Source organism: Salvelinus namaycush, chromosome 1, assembly GCF_016432855.1.
Source record: "Salvelinus namaycush isolate Seneca chromosome 1, SaNama_1.0, whole genome shotgun sequence".
Taxonomy (NCBI): Eukaryota; Metazoa; Chordata; class Actinopteri; order Salmoniformes; family Salmonidae; genus Salvelinus; species Salvelinus namaycush.
The window spans coordinates 70233622-70253951 of NC_052307.1; the positions used below are offsets into that span (position 1 = coordinate 70233622).

The 20330-nt window shown below is 45.5% G+C and overlaps 1 protein-coding gene across 1 annotated transcript in view; it reads left to right on the top strand.

The window, feature by feature from the left end:
- The window catches only part of LOC120048085 (transcription initiation factor TFIID subunit 4-like), an 87801-nt gene that overhangs the window by 56666 nt on the left and 10805 nt on the right, over positions 1-20330 (top strand). The window contains exon 13 of the mRNA XM_038993787.1: positions 4534-4656. Within this exon, the coding sequence (XP_038849715.1) occupies positions 4534-4656 (123 nt within the window). The remainder of the gene's footprint in view (positions 1-4533; positions 4657-20330) is intronic.

A 20330-nucleotide genomic window follows, 5' to 3' on the forward strand; every position in this document is an offset into this window, starting at 1 on the left:
ACATGCGGAGATCATCCGTTCACCTACTCTGTGTCTCACAAAGACACACCGGTTGGAACCAAAAATCTCACATTTTTATTCATCAGACCAAAGGACAGATTTTCACCACTCTGAAGTCCAATGCTCGTGTTTCTTGGTGTCCTTTAGTAGTGTTTTCTTTACAGAAATTTGACCATGAAGGCCTGATTCACACAGTCTCCTCTGAACAGTTGATATTGAGATGTGTCTGTTACTTGAACTCTGTGAAGCATTTATTTGGGCTGCAATTTCTGATGCTGGTAACTCTAATGAACTTATCCTATGCACTGACCTTCATGTCTTAAAGTAATGATGGACTGTCATTTCTCTTTGCTTTTTTGAGCTGTTCTTGCCATAATATGGACTTTGTCTTTTACCAAATAGGTCTAGTGGTTGGGTGCCTGTTTTGTTATTGTTTGAACTGCAGATTGCCCCTTTAAATCAACCTGTATACCACAGCTGTACTTTAGCTCTACCAAACACAGCCCCCACATCAGTAGGTCAGGGCTGAAACATGGGGAGACATAGCAGATTGGCCCAGTCATATTGGATGTCTACTGAGTTGAGATGAGGTTGGAGATCTGATTGGTGATTTAGCTTAGACTCCCCTTGCTTAACTACCAGGCATTTTAAATGAGAAAAGGCCTTACAGCTCACAGATGTTCATAGAACAGAGAGACAGACTGCCTCATATAGTTACTTAAAAAAAAGGTCTGCTGTGCAGGTGTCAAGTAATGAAATCAAATGCATGGATTTAGGTAGCTGCATAAGTAGGAAGTTAATGCACGTACCCATGCATGTGTGCACACACACCCTCAGTATACAGTATATAGCTTATTATATGGGTTGTTGTGGCCCTTAGAGTTCCCCTGCTGTGCCCCCTTGGCCCTCAGACCAGGTCTGGGCTGGGGATAGAGATCAGCAGAGGCCCCCTGCCCTGCCTTTATCCTGGGCCCTTTTAGAGGGCAGAGAGCCCCCTGCTCCTCTCCTCCACAGCCCCACAGCCATCTGTGACGTCAGCCCTGCCTGCCTGCCCTGCCTCCTCTCTGCTCTGCGTTCTGCTCCACCAAGGACATCTGTCTGTAAGCGTCTGGGGGGCTGCGAGGCGAGCAGCTAGTCCCCCAGGCCAGGGGGTGAAGCCTTTGTTACCAAGCGAACTGCACAGATAGAAAACGTCAGGTTGGACTTCATGGCTTATGGAACTGACTCCTTTGTGTATGTGGGGTTTATCTGATTGCTGTCTGTCTGAAGAACGATCTCTCTCTAGCTGTCTGCCTTTCCCTGTTTCAGACATTTTTGCATCATGTAGAGAACTTGGACATCGTGTTCTTTCCTTGTGAGGAGACAAAGAACTGTGCATGGGTTTTTATGTGGGTTTGACACTTGAAGGGCATAATTTTTTGTGAAGCATTTAGGGCATAGCCCTGACTGAGTTTTTTACTGTTGTAAATAATTCAGAAAAAGGAACAACCAAGTAAATAAGCATGGGAAAACCTCAGCCAACAAATGGGACAGAATAGGCCTATAAAAGACAAACAAATCCACTCTTCTGATATTGACTGTTTCTTCACTTCACTCAATCCATCTACTGAATACTTTTTCCAGTTATGATGTTAAAGGTGTTAACATTGTTGTTTGTGTATTGAAACCAGACCTCTAGCTATAGGAAGTGTAGCCTGATTATTGGGCAAACGCATTGATTGGAGATTCTATCGGGGGATTTTTGCATCACATCTAAGCAATGTTCTACTTCTCCTGACCTTTGTAAATAATTTGAGTTTACAAGACTCCTTCCCTATTTCCAAAGGGCATGCGGGCAGACTGCAGGAACTGGTTTTTAAGAGACTTAGGGAGAACCAAATACTTAAGTGCAGACATTGATCGAACCTGGCAAATATATGTTTGTTGGTTATTGGTTATTTTATTATACTGTTTTGAGCTGCAGACTCCAGTATTTCAGTGACCTTGGTGGTAATCTAGTTGAGGCTTCTCATCCATAGGTTAGACTAGTCAATAATACACAGTACACAGGCCCAGCCTAGGGGTGTGTCCAAAAGGGCAACCTAGGCCTATAAACTGCACTACGTTTGACCTGGTTAAATGGAGGGCATTATACAGGGAAAACGTAGTGCACTATATAGGGAATATGGTGCCAGTAAGGTCAAATCCATCCATACTTTAGTTTTGACTTGGACTCATAATGCTCTGATCAAAAGTAGTGCACTGCGCTGTATAGGAAATAGTTTGTCATTTCAGATGCAGCCCAGGTTTGCAGTCATCTTATGTAGAGTTATAGAAGCACTATGGCAGCAGGCCTCAGATCAGATTGGAATCAGTCTCTTCTCCCAGCATCATTATGGCCTCAGTCTCCAGTGAGGGGAAATGCAGACTGGAGGAGGAAGGGTTGGGGTTGAGGGAGGGTTGCAGATGGTGAAATGAGGTCTGCATTTATCATACAGTCATAAATCTGAATGGCAGAGCAGGCAGGGTAGAACGCTGCAGGCTGTGTGAGCCCATGCCTGGTGCCAACTGCCAGGCAGGGTAGAGATGCATCCCAGCATCATGGTGCCATCAATGAGATAGCAGGACCCAGACCCCTAACACACACACACAGACACACAGACCCCAGCAGACCCAGTCCCTCTCTCTCCATGGAGGCAGCAGAATCCTTTGAGGTCAAGCCTTCAGAGCTTTCTGTATGTGACCAAGCTTAACAGGGTTAACATTGATTACAGAGTTTCATCTGATATCTGTACCCAAACTGTGTAATGGAAATCTCTAGCCATAATAGCTTAGTTTATCCAGCTGCCTCCTTCCTTTCCACTGGATTTCCTCATTTGCATAGTTCTGCCTTAATTCACACCCAAACACTCCCTGGAATCACTTCCCGAACCTGTCATCTGGTTACGTGTTTATGGGTGTTTGGGAGCCGTGGTGGAACAGTGGTGGAACTGCTCCTCTCCTCAGGACCCCGTGTTGCTTACAGCACACAGCCCTGTAAAATGGCTACAATACTTTAATGTGATGGAAAATGCACAGTAGCAGCAGTAAAGTTTGGGTGGATTTCTGTCTGGTTATTATTGCATTTTTTCCTGTCTCCTAGTTTATCCTAGTTTATGTTGTCAGTGTGCTTTGAATTTTTCAACGGTTTTGCCTTGATAAATGTGAATTGGCAACACCCTAAAGGGCATGCTTTGCCTGGGGCTTTTTAAAAATCAGAGACAACTGCATGCACATTTTGGATCAGGTTTTTCTAAACCAATGCAACCTTTTATAGAGCACCATCTGAAAGCAACATTTCCCCTGATCAGACAACATGCACATACACACGTGCACACGCACAGTTTATATACTTAAATTGAATCAACAAATCACATTACATCAAGAAGGATTCTAACATTTCAAAGGTATTGCATACAAGGATACAAAAAGCACCTTCTCCATATAGCTTGGCTGCCCATAACAGCTGAAACAGAGCACCATCTGAAAGCAACATGACATTTCCCCTGATCAGACAACACGATTGCATGTACACAATCACACACACACACATACACACGCACGATCTTAGATAACATAAAAGAACATGAAAGACATGAAAGAACACATTGATTGTCTCTATTCACTTCGACCCAGGCCTCTCCCCCACTGGGCAGACAGTTGGGCAGGCAGGCGTTTCTCCCCTCTGTGCTGTGGCTGTGACTGGAGTTGATAGGAGAGGCACGTGGGTGTGGGGGAGTGGAGCTGACGCCCTCTGTGCTGCCATGACCCCAGGCTCTCACACGTCCGCCCTGCCCCAGCCCCATGCAGCAGAAAGGCCAGCTCCCAGCAACGCTCCCCTCCCTCCCCTCAGCCCTTCTCCCTCTCAGCCCCCAGGTCAGACATGACATTACCTCAGGCAGCGCCTCACCACTGCTTCCCCTTTACACATCACAAACTGAAAAATCACAATGAGGCATGTGACCATGCAGCACCGCTCACCACTTAGACTCACAGATATGAACTCTGCTAATCCCTGACAACATGCTGCCATTTTGTCTCTCTCTGGGTTTGGGGAGGGAGGGAGAGAGATGGGCCATTTACTGGAGGGATGGACATTAAAATGTAATTTCTCAGCAATAGACCTGTTCTGTGCGCACAGACATGGCTCTGCTACTGATAATGTCCATTGTGTTCATCCATTTATGATATGTAACACCTTAGTCTGCTTTGGCAGATGGGACAGAAATCAATTTCCCCTGACAAATTATTTTGATCATGCCTTTACTACCAGCTGAGACTGTTGGTCAAATAGTTACAGCTGGTTATGATAGAGGGTAGATGTACAATAGACCATTAGATCTAAACAACAAGTACAGTACGATAACTACTAACTAGGTTTTCTTCGCACATTCCCACACCTCACCAATGTCTCTGAATCGTTACCCCCATGTAATCTGTTGACCCATGTAACTGAAGGTCATGCTGAGCTAGTAATGCTAAGCTAACGTGTGCCTGTTGCTTTGTCTCCCTCAGATGCAGCAACAGGAGATTGCCCTGGTGAGGCAACGAGACGCAAACCTGACCGCGCTAGCTGCCATCGGACCTCGGAAGAAACGCAAGATGGACTCGCCAGGGGCCACGCCGTCTGGGACCGAGGTAAGACCGGAGCCCCCCTATAAAGTCTCCAACTGCTAGTTAGCTTCTGTCGTTTTCTTTAACCTGCTGTAGCAGGACAAAATATATACCTACACAATCACGTCTGAAACAAAACTAACAAATAAAACAAACATTGTTCGATTTCCCTCTCAAAAATTTTTTAGACGCCCAGTCGCCCTAAAAACAATGGACCACACTGTTGAGATGCATGTCAATTGTAATTACTCACCAACCCCAGTAGGGGTACTAAGGTGTACCTATTAGATGCCCAGAATGGTATGTTCACACACAGCAGGTTTGCCCCATGGACTGTTTCTCTTCTGTTTCTACTGAACATTGATGAATTGCATGGCCACATGCTCTGCAGTATTGGTATTCATTAGTCAAGAACCAGATGTTGGAGGGAATGAATGTGAGGTATTAAAACTCTCCTTTATCCCTGTACTCTGATTGGCTCTGTGTTGTTGTCCTCATATTATTTAGGAACAGTTCTATGGTGGGCCTGGTACACAGTCTGCAGGCCGTCCTCTCAACCATTACGTTGTTCTCATGCTTATTCGTCTATAAAGTGGATGAAGATGAGTCCTTCTGAAGTCTCCCTTTAGATTAGAGACATGAGCCAATACCATGGTGCGAGGCAGAGAAACAGAATCCCTAGAATGGGATCCCCGTTCAAGTCAATGTTCTAGGGATTCTATTTCTATGAAGAGAGGGGTTTGGGAGCAGTTATGGCGGTTTGTTTATCAATTATCCAAGGATTGGAGTTGTTGTTTTTGGGGTACTATTGTTGTATTCTTAATACCAGACCTCCTTAACAGAAATAATCTGTTATACATTAGCCCGGTTTGGGGCATGTATCTAATGCACCACATTGGAGACCTCAGTAAGCTAATACAGGGAAGATAATGGGAATATATCTGTGGTACATGAACCAACATCCACATCGACAGGACCAGAGCATGTTGACTTACTCCCTTCTGACTAACTGTCTGTTGTTAATTAAGATGAATTATGTTATTATAAAATAATAGTCTCCTGTTGAAAATGGTTAAAGAACAGCCCGATTATCACATTTCTCCAATACGGGGTTATACATTGTCATACACACAGTTATTCTGTAACCAAAAATATTTTACATTCTCAGAGAAAGAAATGTTGAACTATTCAAACTCCCCACGATATTCTCTGATTACTGCTGTGATTCTGTGAATATGATGAATAAAACATTTAAAAATCTTCTGAATTTCTGAATGTCAATTGGTCATTTTAATAACCTGCTTATTGGGTTGTATCTTCACATCATTCGTTTTGTTGCAATCTGCTGCAGAAAGAGCACAGTAATGCACCCAGTATAAAAAGGCAGAAATAACTCAATAAAAGCATTACTTCTGGTCCTTGAGTGCAGTGCCAACCTCTTTCACTATGTTTTACCCTGATTGGTTAGCGAGCCCTCGACCCTCTGCTTTCTGCGGAAAAGAAAAAAACTACAACAATCCGGTTTATATATCTAACAGAAACAGTCACACAACATAAACATGAATATCCAGAGCTGTTTTTAATGTCCTGTCCCCGTTTAATTAGGGGGCTATAATTAAGTGAAGTCATACCCCCCTGCTCCCCCTCCCTCACCCCCCTCCACCCCTCTTTTGAGCGATTGCGAGAGAGGGAAGAGAAAGAGGGAGGAATCTTAACTTATTTTCACTTCATTTTCACCTCCTCACATTTCTTCATTTCACATGGGCTGGAAGCGCCAGCGGCGTTCTCTTTCCCTTCTCCAGAGCAAAGTGAATGTGACTTTTCTAAGGGGGTCACAGGATGCCTGCAGGCCCTGTGGGTGTTACTGGACTGTTGCCTGCTCTCAGCTTCACTGAGGGGCTTGTCATAGATTTCATCTCCACAGAAATGAGCCAGGGGCCCTGGCCAGGAGCAGGCAGCAGAGGCAGGCAGCATTATGAAGGAGTAGGGCCCACGCTGCCTGCCTGGCTGATTACTTCCCTCTGACATCGCATCCTGAGCTTTCCGCATTAATCCCAGACAGACAAAGGCAGCCCTTCAGTGCTGCGCCAGAGCTCAAATTAGGAGAGGGAGGATAATGACCTTCTTGAGATCCTGTTCTCTGTTACTCCGTTCTGTCATAGTAGAGAGAGCTCCTGTTGAAACTAACAATCCCCCCGTCTCTACCCCTTCCGACCACCCTTCCGCCGTGTTCCGACCGTGACACAATTCAGGTGACACAATTTCGGTACATGTTTTTTTCCTACCTCCTTTTGATGGTGGCTTGGCCAGAGCTCTGCTGTGCTGGAGCCTGGTTGCCTCGACTAGACTGCCAAAAGGTCTGAAACTGATAGCCAGTCAAGACTGGAGTGTCTGTCTCCAGCCTGATCTAGTCTGCAGGAGGGAACAAAGGGGGGCTTACAGGGCTCCGCAGGGTGGATTAGTTACAGGGAGCCAATGGCAGGGCCTGTTCACAGGGGTAGAGAGACGAGGGCCTGCTGTGACCCTGACTGTGGGTCATAGCACAGACACCGGTAGCACTAACCCCCCTACTACCCCCCAACAACCCCTGCGCTGAGAAGGATGGATTTTGAAGTGCTCTACTAAGCCAATTGGAGGGCTAGAGAAGGATGAAGGAGGACTAGAGGAAGGAGGATGTGGAATGAAGAAGGAGAAGGACTGGTGAATAGAGGCTCTTTACCTTTACACTTTCTCAAACATCAGCCTACAGTATCAGCCCTGACATGGCTAGCCTCCAGTAACTATGGGACATTTACAGCTAATGGGTTAGCCATGCATCCCAGCCTGGCAGACTGAGCAGGGTCACTGTCCAGTCACCCAGACAAACACTGGATTATTCCCATTTTCATTAGATTATTCCACTGTCACCATCACTATGTTATGGAATCTCCTTCCTTTCACAAACAGAATAGTTTCAGAGCAGTAGTAATTCATCGGTAGTTGTTTGGGCATGAACTGCCCATGTTGTGGTTTTATCCCTTTAAAAAGAAGAATACAAGGTTTAGTATTGTTGGGGAGAGTGTCAATGTAGGGTGAAATTTCAGAACTGTAATATTGGCCAATATCAGGACACGCTTTAGCTTTTAAATGTAAAGATCCCAGTGCCTCTACTATGATGGAACATATTGTAGTGTAAAACGTGCTCTGAGCTCTGAAACATCCTTGACACGTTTACGAGCACACAGTTATCATCATCTAGACAGTTGGGCCATTTATCACATCAAAGGAACAGCCTTGTTTGTTGACGTACAACAACAATGGCAGCTAAATTGCCCGGACTTGTACAGTACTGTATAACCACACTGTCAGACTCCTATCTGTCTCTCCCAGGCAGTGCTGGGTGGAAAAGGTAAGGCAAGAAGAGATTTAATAGCAAGCAGTCTATTTTTCCAGTTGAATTCATTTCACCTTCTTACTTTGACGGTGTAGATCAGAAAAATGGAGTGAGGCAATAGAGCAAGAGGCAAAGAGAGAGAGAGGGGAAAAGCAGAAGGAAAACTGATGCCCTTTCCTACAGCTAAATTAACAGGAATCACGTGGAAAACAATCTGAGCCTCCAATGAAAGGGGAACCATTAAAATTAGCCCCAAGCTATGGACTGCACCCAATATCACTAAAGCTGCACTCACTACAGATGTGGAGGCTGGCTTACAGGCAAACTATGCTCTGTTCTATAGCTACAATTAAAATCAACCTCTCTGCCAAAAAATAGGAGAGGAGAAGAGGGGGAGAAAGGCAGACATGGAACATCAAAGACAGATTGAAATGTGTAGTCAGTAATAAGACTGGTCTCCAAGCCCTCGGGTTCTCCACGGTCCCCTTGTTAATGAGAAATTTTGACCTCTGGTTTGTAAGTTAAACTTGTAATCTCGGTTAATGAAGTAAATCAATCCCAACTTGGAGTGTGCAGTTTCTCCCCTCCATCCTCCCCCCTTCCTTCTACCCTCCCCCTTACTCCCCCCTTACTCTCTTCCCTTCTTCTCCTCCTCTTCCTTCTCCTTCCCTCCCAACGCGCTGCCTGGGAGTAAACGGCCAGGTCTTCAGCCAGACAAACAGGAAAGAGAGGCAGGGAGGAGAAAATTGTTCTGGGGGAGGAGGAGGGGACTGGGACTGGGCAGGCAGGCTGGCTGTTTGGTTAAGACATGCAGGCCAGCTGCTTGGTTAGAGAGAGGGGACATCCACCTCATCCACCACTCCCTCCCTCCTCCTCCTCTCCTCCTCTCCTTTCCCCTGCTCATTCCATCCGTCCAGTGGGATTTCACTGAGAGCACAGTGGAAGAGGCTATAGGCGCTCTCCTCTATTAACCGCCCTTAAAATGTTGCTCAGGGGAGTAACTACTGTATTGCATCGGAGTGTTTTTCCCTTTGCTGTTACCATATGTATAATTTGAATGATATTTGATTGGTGCAGTCAATGTATTCATTGGCATTGACCTCCTATTGGCTGTCATTTGAATCCCTCAACAGAAAGGAATGCAGCATGAGTAACATATGGAATTTTGAAGAGGTTCTGGAACGGAGCCCACATTTACATATGTAATGTGATGATATAATGAGCCATGCAGGAGGACTCCTGTGGGTTATCTCTACAGCTTTAACATGGTACATACATAGTCCTGATTAGAGGGGGCACCAAGAGGCTGTTATCGGTTGCGTAATGTCAGTAAGATCGTAATGCTCGTTTCACTTTTTGTCTTTAGGCAGTTCTATTTCTTTTTCCAGAGCGGGGACAAAGAGAGGAGATGAAGTTGAGTCTTTAAGAAGGGTTACAGGAGCTGCTGTACTTGGCCAGATACCATGTTCTTAGAGCTGTAACTTACTGCACGTTGCCAGCCAGCATCCCTGGCATTACAGTGCAATGCTATAGTACTATATACTACTGATCGTAGGCTGACTGCTGGTTAAAGTCCTTGAATAGAAATGCAGCTACAGTTAACATCTGTTTGTGATCTTTGTCACTTGGAAAATATTTGTTTTATACTTTTGTCCTCTTAATAAAATGAACTCTGTTATTGTGAGACAAACATCAGGCAACTGAAGTGTGAATACAATTCGCAAATTGAATACCAGATTATATTATCTTTCATATTTAAATGTTTCAATTTTCTCCAATGTATTTGTGTCATGCTCTTTGAATATGTATGGAATGCAGAACATATGAATTGATGAGATGGCCATCATCATGCATGGCTGGTTAGGTTCTTTATAAAACTGTCAACACGGTTTAAAATCAATGTTTTTAATTCCCACATGAATGGAAATAGGGCAAACAGATTCCAAGATCAGAAAGAGTTAAATAGTGATGAATCATGGTGTTAACGATATGACGCTGTGTGTGTGTGTGTGCGTGCGTGTGCGTGCGAGTATATTGTAGACATGTGTACCTGTAGACATGACATTAAGTATGATTAATTACACTATGGGTCATTGAATATTACCAACCTTTGATCATATTCAGTCAGGTTTTCCATGATAAAAACAACATTCCTATTGCGCTGATTAATGCACAAAACAATGTTTACAGGATGAAACAAACACTCCATATTGATTACTCAACCGCTTACACATGTACAGACTTGGTAGCCTCTTTGACTGTGAAACTCCAAGGTCGTCTTGGTAGTTTAGTCCTGGCTAACCCTGGTAGCAGTACAGTAATTATGTCCTTCTGTGCCAGTCTGGAAGCCAGGTGGCTGTTGTAGTAGGTGACAGTGTGTGGCTGGGGGCTCCTGTCCTCCTGCAGCTCCTGAATTACCTGACCCCCTCCAGTCCACACACAGCCCTGAATGCCCTGACCCCCTCCAGTCGCACACAGCCCTGAATGCCCTGACCCCTTCCAGTCCACACTCAGCCCTGAATTCCCTGACCCCCTCCAGTCCACACACAGCCCTGAATGCCCTGACCCCCTCCAGTCCACACTCAGCCCTGAATTCCCTGACCCCCCTCCAGTCCACACACAGCCCTGAATGCCCTGACCCCTTCCAGTCCACACACAGCCCTGAATTCCCTGACCCCCTCCAGTCCGCACACAGCCCTGAATGCCCTGACCCCCTCCAGTCCACACTCAGCCCTGAATTCCCTGACCCCCTCCAGTCCACACACAGCCCTGAATGCCCTGACCCCCTCCAGTCCACACTCAGCCCTGAATTCCCTGACCCCCTCCAGTCCACACACAGCCTTGAAAGCTCTGACCCCCTCCAGTCCACACACAGCCCTGAAAGCTCTGACAACCTCCAGTCCACACTCAGCCCTGAATTCCTTGACCCCCTCCAGTCCACACACAGTCCTGAATTCTCTGACCCCCTCCAGTCCACACACAGCCCTGAAAGCTCTGACCCCCTCCAGTCCACACACAGCCCTGAATATCCTGACCCCCTCCAGTCCACACTCAGCCCTGGCTGCTCACCGGCTTCAACAAGCACACCCCACAACTAACCACCTCATAATCACTGAGTAATAGAGGCTACAGGTTTCCAAGAAATTAGACCACAGTTACCATGTAGTCATGAGAGGCTACTGCCTTATGCCTTCAAGCTCAGAGGATGATAGTGGTTTGTGAGGTGAGAGGAATGCCGGTGAAGATTTTGCCTAAAGGGTTAAAGAAGCACTGTCAAATTACATGGACAGTTGGACCAGATTCCTACCTTATTAGCTGGATTCTCTGATGGCCCTATCATAGACATTGCAGTGTCCATGCTGGATGTCTTTGCTAGCTGAGAGGACTCTGGACATAGTAGCAGCGAGGCTATTAGGTGAGTTGTCTCAGTTGTCCGGCAGACTGATGAACAGTCCCTGTCCAGACTTGCAGAGAGAGAGACATCAGGGAAGCTTTTCAACCCTTCCAGAGTAACACGCCTCCCACTGGCTCTGTGCTTGTAAAATACATATAACAGTCATCATCGTATCACATCGCTGAATTGAATGATCTTGTACACTGAGGAAATTGTTCAGTCAGGAACATTTACATGTTGGAAAACTTATCATGACAAATGGTTTGATCAGACATTGTTCTGTTGTAGGGTTTCAAACAGACAGCAACAGCTCCGTTACCTAACCACATTCCCTTGACTGTAATCATGTTTGTGTTTGTGTTGTAGAGCAGTTGGCTTCGTTTCTCAGACAATCTGCTGGGCAGTGTGAGATCCTGCCTGGAGAATGGTCCAGAACCAGACAATGGGCCAGTGTTAGAACCTTGGATCTATGACATGGAGACCAGGTGTGTGTCCAAAATGGCAACATATTCCCCATATAGTGCACTACTTTTGACCAGAGCCCTATGCAGACCCTGGGAATAAGGTGCCATTTTCAGACGCAGACTAGCTGTTCTGTCCATACTTCACAGCCTATTAGCTTAGTACACTAGATGGCCATGCCTGTAACAAGCCAGTGGAATGGAGCAATCTGTCCAAGCTGTAAAGATACAAACTTAACACAGCTCATTATTTTAATTGGAGTGAAACTCCAACAGATTTTTATGGAATTCACAATATTCTTAGTCAACTTCTTTGTGGCATTAATAAATACATTTTACATGTATATATATATGTGTACATAAATGCGTGCATTTGTGCTAATACTGTAAAATAATCGTTTAGATAAGAAACTCCTATATTTCCATATTCATGGTGAAAGCAATGATCCTCCGCTTTTCTCTGCCTTTAAAACTTTGCCCTGAAATAATGGTTAAATATACAGTTTTGACAACAAAGTTGAGCCCCAGGCAATTAAAAGATACCCATCTTAAAGAAATTAATTACCTCCCTTGTTAATCTTGATATAATTAAATTTCTGAGAATGAAATTTGCTGCAGTTTTTCTTGTGCTACTGGTGCCATGGAGACAGGGCCGATATTGCCTGGTTCTCTTGCCCACAGAAGCTGCCTGCTGGCCAGGGACATGGGTACATCCCAACATCCAGGGCCCCATCCAAACCCCCTCTCCCCATCCCACTGCCGTCCTCCAAACCCCCTCTCCCCATCCCACTGCCGTCCTCCAAACCCCCTCTCCCCATCCCACTGCCATCCTCCAAACCCCTTTCCACATCCCACTGCTGTCCTCCAAACCCCCTCTCCCCATCCCATCCCACGCCTCCAGTCCACTCGCAGAGAAAGAATAGATAGAATACCTCTATAATAGCCGTCATTTTATATTTTCTGTCTTCTACCACACTCTCTGTTTCTTTCCCCAGTCCTGGAGGAGCTAGCTAAGAGCTCTGGGTCTCCAGTCTAAATTGCGTCTCTCAGTCTCAGTCAGTGATAACATAACGTGGTTGTATGAATTGAGGGTTTGGGAGGGCTGCTAATGAAGTTGTCGATATGAAGCGGCCTAGGCAGCCTGTGTAACTGCAGTGGCAGGACCCCTGAGAGATCAGTCAGAGAGTATGCTCCATCCTCGCTGCTCTGACTCGCTCCAGGAACTCCTGTGTGTGTCTTTGTGTCACTTAGTGGAGTTATTTGTAGTGTGTTCTCTCTCTGATGTTAGAATTAGCCGTGATTGGTTTGTGCAGCGTAGCATTGTGACATCACTGGGAAAGCGATTGGATTTCTTGTTACTATTTATTAAAGTTTGTTTTTCTTTTGACTAGATTATTTTTGTCAGCTACATTGTCAGCTCTAAAGGTTGGAGCCTTGGGGAAAGAAACAAGTGAAAATGCTGCAAATTATCTTTCAATAAAAGCTGGCATGGGGCAGAGAGAATTTTTGTTGTTGTTGAAATGTATAGCAGTAGGCAGAATAACTAGATTTCAGGAATGCCAACATAAACATAGAGATTCAAGTTTTCCACATCAGGATCTGATTTAGTATGTTTCCTTGTGGAGGTTAATGTATACTGCTCTAACTGAAGAAAAACAGCAGATCTGGCATCAACTTTCTAGATAAGACGAGGTGACTGTATAATGAATGTTCCATCGTTATATAGTGTACTTACAGCATTACTTACACATGCTCTTTCTCTAAGCAGACTAGAGACACAAGTAGATACTTTTTTCAGAATTAACATTCCACATACAGACAGGCTTAGTTTGCTTATTAGGATTTTTAATTTTTCTTTCGTTTTGGTTGATCTCAGTGCCTCGTGTCCGCAGCATGAGTTAGAAAGAGCATTCCTGGATACTACTTTTAATTTGAAGGGCCTTTGGTTGCTTGCCGGGGAAGGTTTGATTAAAAAGAAGGGCACCATATTGTTTGCAGATGGAGGCGCTTCAGGAAGACTCTAATTGAATTTATGCATTGAGATGCCAGGCCAGTCAAAGCACCTGTCTGGCAAATACTAGGACAGCATGCATGTGGAAGTATTACTGGAGAATCTGTCAGCTGGTTCTCCACTATCAAATTCATGATAAATGTTACTGTTTGCAATGCAGAAGAACTCAAAGAAGAACAAATGAGTAAATAGATTGTTGCTTTTGTGGTATGTATATAATTCCCTCTCTATTGGAATCATTTGTTGTGGGAGTAGACTTGGGTGTATTTTTTCCATACCTTGCTTCACATCTCAAACATAAACATACTTCAATCATAAACAATCCTTTCAGCCCCCTCTCAGTACTGCAGACCCTAGTGTACGGTAGACCCCATCCACCCCCCTTTCACTCTCTAGCCTTCCACTGTGAGAGAACTTGCCTTGTTCTGGCAATTACTCTGCATTACCCCTCTAATATAGAGCCAGCCACCATTCCTTTATCTCATATCAATCAGTGCTTCATTCAAATGGCTGATATGCCCTTTAACAACCAGACTATAAAGAACCTTTTACATGGTTATGTTTTGTACATTTCTATACATTTGTTGTGATGCAATTTATTCCTCTCATATGTTATTTTTTATGATAAAAACAGTGTGGCTAAAATTAGCCCTCTAGAAAACTGAAAATGGTGCACGAGAATAAACAAGGCAGCGAGTGGCTCCATTAGTGAGGATGGGTTATTGGCTGACTTGCCTCTTCTCATGGCGGCCCATTAAAAGTGGTAATGTCTGCCCGCAGCAGCGCCTAGGGGAACAGAAGGAGGCCATGAAAGGCATATTTCACATGCATCAGACACTGGAATTAAATAGACCAATGTTCCTTAAAAATACTGAAGTACATCTCTTTCTGATGTGCGTCCCGGGCAAAAAATTCATTGATCTTGGAATGTCCCTTGGCAATTATAAAATATTAAATCCAAGTCACACTTTTCGGCTCCAGCTTAATTTTTTTTTTTTTTCGCGCTTTTCCACTGCTCTCCCATTTGATCAATTTAAATGGAATGGATGGTAATAAAAACAGACTGCACTAATAATAATACCATGCTCAGAACTGGAGGTCCTTGTTACGTTCCAGTGTTGTTTCTTCCTTCTTTTTTCCCTAGCTATTCCTGGACATTAAACAAGCGATATCTCCAGCAAAAACAGAACGGTCTACAGACTTCACACTAGAATACCCCCGCAGTTCTATCAAGCCATGCAAATGACTTTAATTTCACCACACTGGGGATTGAGACGTGCGTGTATGATATATTTATTTCTAAACACAAAGTCTGCTCAGTCTCTTATGTTCCAGAACTCTGGGGACGACAATTATTTGTCAGCTGCTTTTCATTTAGGTCGGTGGCCCCGGTGCCTCCCTCCCCGTCCCCTCAGTGTCCTCTGAGATTAGAGAAGGGGTCCACAGTTAATTGCCCAAATCATTAAATGTAACGTTGGTCTCAATAAATATATTCACCCAGCTGTTTGATGAGGTACACGGTTCATTAAGCCCTGCACTTGTTTGTCGTTTGCCTAATTAAGATTTAGAATCGATCATTGAGTGGTGTAATGTACAGTGGAGTATAGCCTAGCCAGGCTTGTTGTACAGGGCCTGGGTGCCGTAATGTACAGTGGAGTATAGCCTAGCCAGGCTTGTTGTACAGGGCCTGGGTGCTGTAATGTACAGTGGAGTATAGTCTAGCCAGGCTTGTTGTACAGGGCCTGGGTGCCGTAATGTACAGTGGAGTATAGCCTAGCCAGGCTTGTTGTACAGGGCCTGGGTGCTGTAATGTACAGTGGAGTATAGTCTAGCCAGGCTTGTTGTACAGGGCCTGGGTGCCGTAATGTACAGTGGAGTATAGTCTAGCCAGGCTTGTTGTACAGGGTCTGGGTGCCGTAATGTACAGTGGAGTATAGTCTAGCCAGGCTTGTTGTACAGGGCCTGGGTGCCGTAATGTACAGTGGAGTATAGTCTAGCCAGGCTTGTTGTACAGGGCCTGGGTGCTGTAATGTACAGTGGAGTATAGCCTAGCCAGGCTTGTTGTACAGGGCCTGGGTGCCGTAATGTACAGTGGAGTATAGCCTAGCCAGGCTTGTTGTACAGGGCCTGGGTGCCGTAATGTACAGTGGAGTATAGCCTAGCCAGGCTTGTTGTACAGGGCCTGGGTGCCGTAATGTACAGTGGAGTATAGCCTAGCCAGGCTTGTTGTACAGGGCCTGGGTGCTGTAATGTACAGTGGAGTATAGCCTAGCCAGGCTTGTTGTACAGGGCTTGGGTGCCTTAATGTACAGTGGAGTATAGCCTAGCCAGGCTTGTTGTACAGGGCCTGGGTGCCGTAATGTACAGTGGAGTATAGCCTAGCCAGGCTTGTTGTACAGGGCCTGGGTGCCTTAATGTACAGTGGAGTATAGCCTAGCCAGGCTTGTTGTACAGGGCCTGGGTGCCGTAATGTACAGTGGAGTATAGCCTAGCCAGGCTTGTTGTACAGGGCCTGGGTGCCGTAATGTACAGTGGAGTATAGTCTAGCCAGGCTTGTTGTACAGGGCCTGGGTGCCGTAATGTACAGTGGAGTATAGTCTAGCCAGGCTTGGTGTACAGGGCCTGGGTGCCGTAATGTACAGTGGAGTATAGCCTAGCCAGGCTTGTTGTACAGGGCCTGGGTGCCGTAATGTACAGTGGAGTATAGCCTAGCCAGGCTTGTTGTACAGGGCCTGGGTGCTGTAATGTACAGTGGAGTATAGTCTAGCCAGGCTTGTTGTACAGGGCCTGGGTGCCGTAATGTACAGTGGAGTATAGCCTAGCCAGGCTTGTTGTACAGGGCCTGGGTGCCGTAATGTACAGTGGAGTATAGCCTAGCCAGGCTTGTTGTACAGGGCCTGGGTGCTGTAATGTACAGTGGAGTATAGCCTAGCCAGGCTTGTTGTACAGGGCCTGGGTGCCGTAATGTACAGTGGAGTATAGCCTAGCCAGGCGTGTTGTACAGGGCCTGGGTGCCTTAATGTACAGTGGAGTATAGCCTAGCCAGGCTTGTTGTACAGGGCCTGGGTGCCGTAATGTACAGTGGAGTATAGCCTAGCCAGGCTTGTTGTACAGGGCCTGGGTGCCGTACTGTACAGTGGAGTATAGCCTAGCCAGGCTTGTTGTACAGGGCCTGGGTGCCGTAATGTACAGTGGAGTATAGCCTAGCCAGGCTTGTTGTACAGGGCCTGGGTGCCATACTGTACAGTGGAGTATAAACTAGCCAGGCCTGTTGTACAGGGCCTGGGTGCCGTAATGTACAGTGGAGTATAGCCTAGCCAGGCTTGTTGTACAGGGCCTGGGTGCCTGTCTTCTTTATCTTGGGTGTTAAGGAAAGGCATCCGCTTGATAAAGCTCTACCATTTAGCACACTGACTGCAATGGGAATTAGACATCCTGTGCTAATTAACAAGCCCAATTAACTGTGAAATTCAGGCATTTTTGACAAATAATCTCAGCAGAATTCAGACATCACCCTAGACGGTATCATCATCTACCTCTCAATGAAGAGAAAGAGAGGGAGAATAAAAAGATTTTGGAGAGGTGCTCGACAATTGTTTGTTTTTCTCAAAGGTAATAATTTGTTGTAGAACCCCATAGGTTAAGTTGTTATTCGTCTAGTATATCACATTACAAAGGTTTTCATAGTCTGTCAGGTGGGTTGGATCAATTTATCACACTTCCTTAAGAGGGCCACCACATATGTTACTGAAAACTACATTTCTATTGGATGATGCCTTTTTTTATCTGGTTGAATAGCCTAATTGCCGTTCTAGAACTGAGAGCAAAGAATTCAAATAAACAGACTGATTGCTCCTATTTCTGAGTGAAGCATTAACAAGCCAGAGGGAGCGTTAAGTCTTTGTTCTCTGAGGAGAAGTACGGTACAACAGAGCTTTGTTATGGTTGGAGTGAGATCAGCTGGCCAACATGTAACTAACTAACTAACTAACTAACCAAGGCTACTAACTAACATGTAACTAACTAACCAAGGCTCTCCTGACCAGTTCTTACAAGTTCATTTACTGTTCCCCCAAAACACGAAACAAAGAATTGTCATCGCCCGAGAGAACTTCGCTCTGTGGCTTTTGTGTCTCATTCCCATTTTGATTCATTATCACATGTATTTTTTAGATTGCATCAATTATGTATTTGTTGGACTAATGAACACTCTCTCGACTGATAGAACTTTGGGAGTTTGAGTTGTGAGTGTGAAGAACCGGATTTGGTCTGCCCAGATTGCGTCAGTGTGGCTGATTACATGTCAGTTGAGAGCGATAGATGTGGTCTTGCTGCAAGGCTTGGTAGGTCTTTGTCAGTGTTTATATAAACCCACAATGAAGGAGAGGGAGCCAGGGGAAGTAAACATACCTCCTGGGTCAGACTGGATTACCGTATGCACTGTGTGTGTGTGTGTGTGTGTGTGTGTGTGTGTGTGTGTGTGTGTGTGTGTGTGTGTGTGTGTGTGTGTGTGTGTGTGTCTGTGTGTGTGTGTGTGTGTGTGTGTGTGTGTGTGTGTGTGTGTGTGTGGGTGGGTGGTCCCCGGTTGAGGGGCTGACCCTTTGACAAGCATTAAACAGGCCCCTGCTGGCTTTATTACCTGTCAATTACATCCACTCTGCTGTCTGACAGAGGACACTACTACGGTGTAAACCAGGCACATTACATCCACTCTGCTGTCTGACAGAGGACACTACTACGGTGTAAACCAGGCACATTACATCCACTCTGCTGTCTGACAGAGGACACTACTACGGTGTAAACCAGGCACATTACATCCACTCTGCTGTCTGACAGAGGACACTACTACGGTGTAAACCAGGCACATTACATCCACTCTGCTGTCTGACAGAGGACACTACTACGGTGTAAACCAGGCACATTACATCCACTCTGCTGTCTGACAGAGGACACTACTACGGTGTAAACCAGGCACATTACATCCACTCTGCTGTCTGACAGAGGACACTACTACGGTGTAAACCAGGCACATTACATCCACTCTGCTGTCTGACAGAGGACACTACTACGGTGTAAACCAGGCACATTACATCCACTCTGCTGTCTGACAGAGGACACTACTACGGTGTAAACCAGGCACATTACATCCACTCTGCTGTCTGACAGAGGACACTACTACGGTGTAAACCAGGCACATTACATCCACTCTGCTGTCTGACAGAGGACACTACTACGGTGTAAACCAGGCACATTACATCCACTCTGCTGTCTGACAGAGGACACTACTACGGTGTAAACCAGGCACATTGCATGGCGCAGTGCTCACTGTGATTTGGATGCTGTGCAGTAGCAGTTTAATAGGAAGTCTACCATTGACTGGGAACACAATGGCTTTGGGTGTGTTTGAATATCAGGCAACGCTGGAGGTGTTAGTCGGCAGGGCGGGTGCCGATGGGCACTCCCGCAGCCGCCCGCCCCTGGTGCAGGAAGAATGAAGCACTTCCTTTTACATGATATGTAATTATTATGGCAGACAAGGGTGTGGGTTTAATACCGAGTCAATATGTAGATAAGGTTTTATACATACACACAGTTAGATTAGCTGCCTGAGAAGACAAAATGCTGTTACTGTAGAACAGGTTGCCAAAATGCTGTGCAGGTATACTGAGGAAGCCTTTAGGGCCTCTGCAGGAGAAATCTTTTGAGAGAAATTAAGCTTCCTGAGGACGTGAAGAAGGCTGGGGGGAGTGTGAGGATGAGTCCCAATAACTGAAGACAAACAGGGAGCGGCACATCTCTTCTTAACCTTTGACCCTGTGGGTGTCTCTCCTAATTGGCCTGAATGGAGCCTAGACTCATCCCCTAATCACCTACAGTATGCTTCTCATACTCTCTAGTACTGTTCACTTTTTTTCCACCTAGTCCCACAAAGCTGAACACCATGTCAAGAAAATAAGGATATTTAAATATAGATGTGAAATGTGCTGTAAATGTCCCAGGTTTGACAACCCCTTTCAATATGACACCCAGACTTGGGTAGGTAGGTCAAACATGCACATGGAGTTGCTCTTTAGAATTAAACTCCTCAAGTTTCAGTTGGTTCTTTCTGGGGCATCTATATAAAACATGAAGATCATCTCTGTCTGTCCCCTGCAGACCCAGGATGTTCAGAGCTGCTCTTCAGACGTAACCTACTCCCCCTGCCTTTAATGACACACTGTAGCTACACGCTTTATACACGCTTTACATCAGGTGGGGATTGGTGACAGGAGCAGGACAGGGACAGAGCGTACGACAGCTGAGGCGATAGCTTGCAAAAAGGACCCATTTATTTGAGATCAAGGATCTGTTTAGAGTTTGAACCTCCACTGGAAAACTCCTCTCTAATATCTCAGTGATCTGCATAATCATTCCCTTGGTGCACTGGGTTACATGACATGTTCCTTGGAAGTGAAAAGT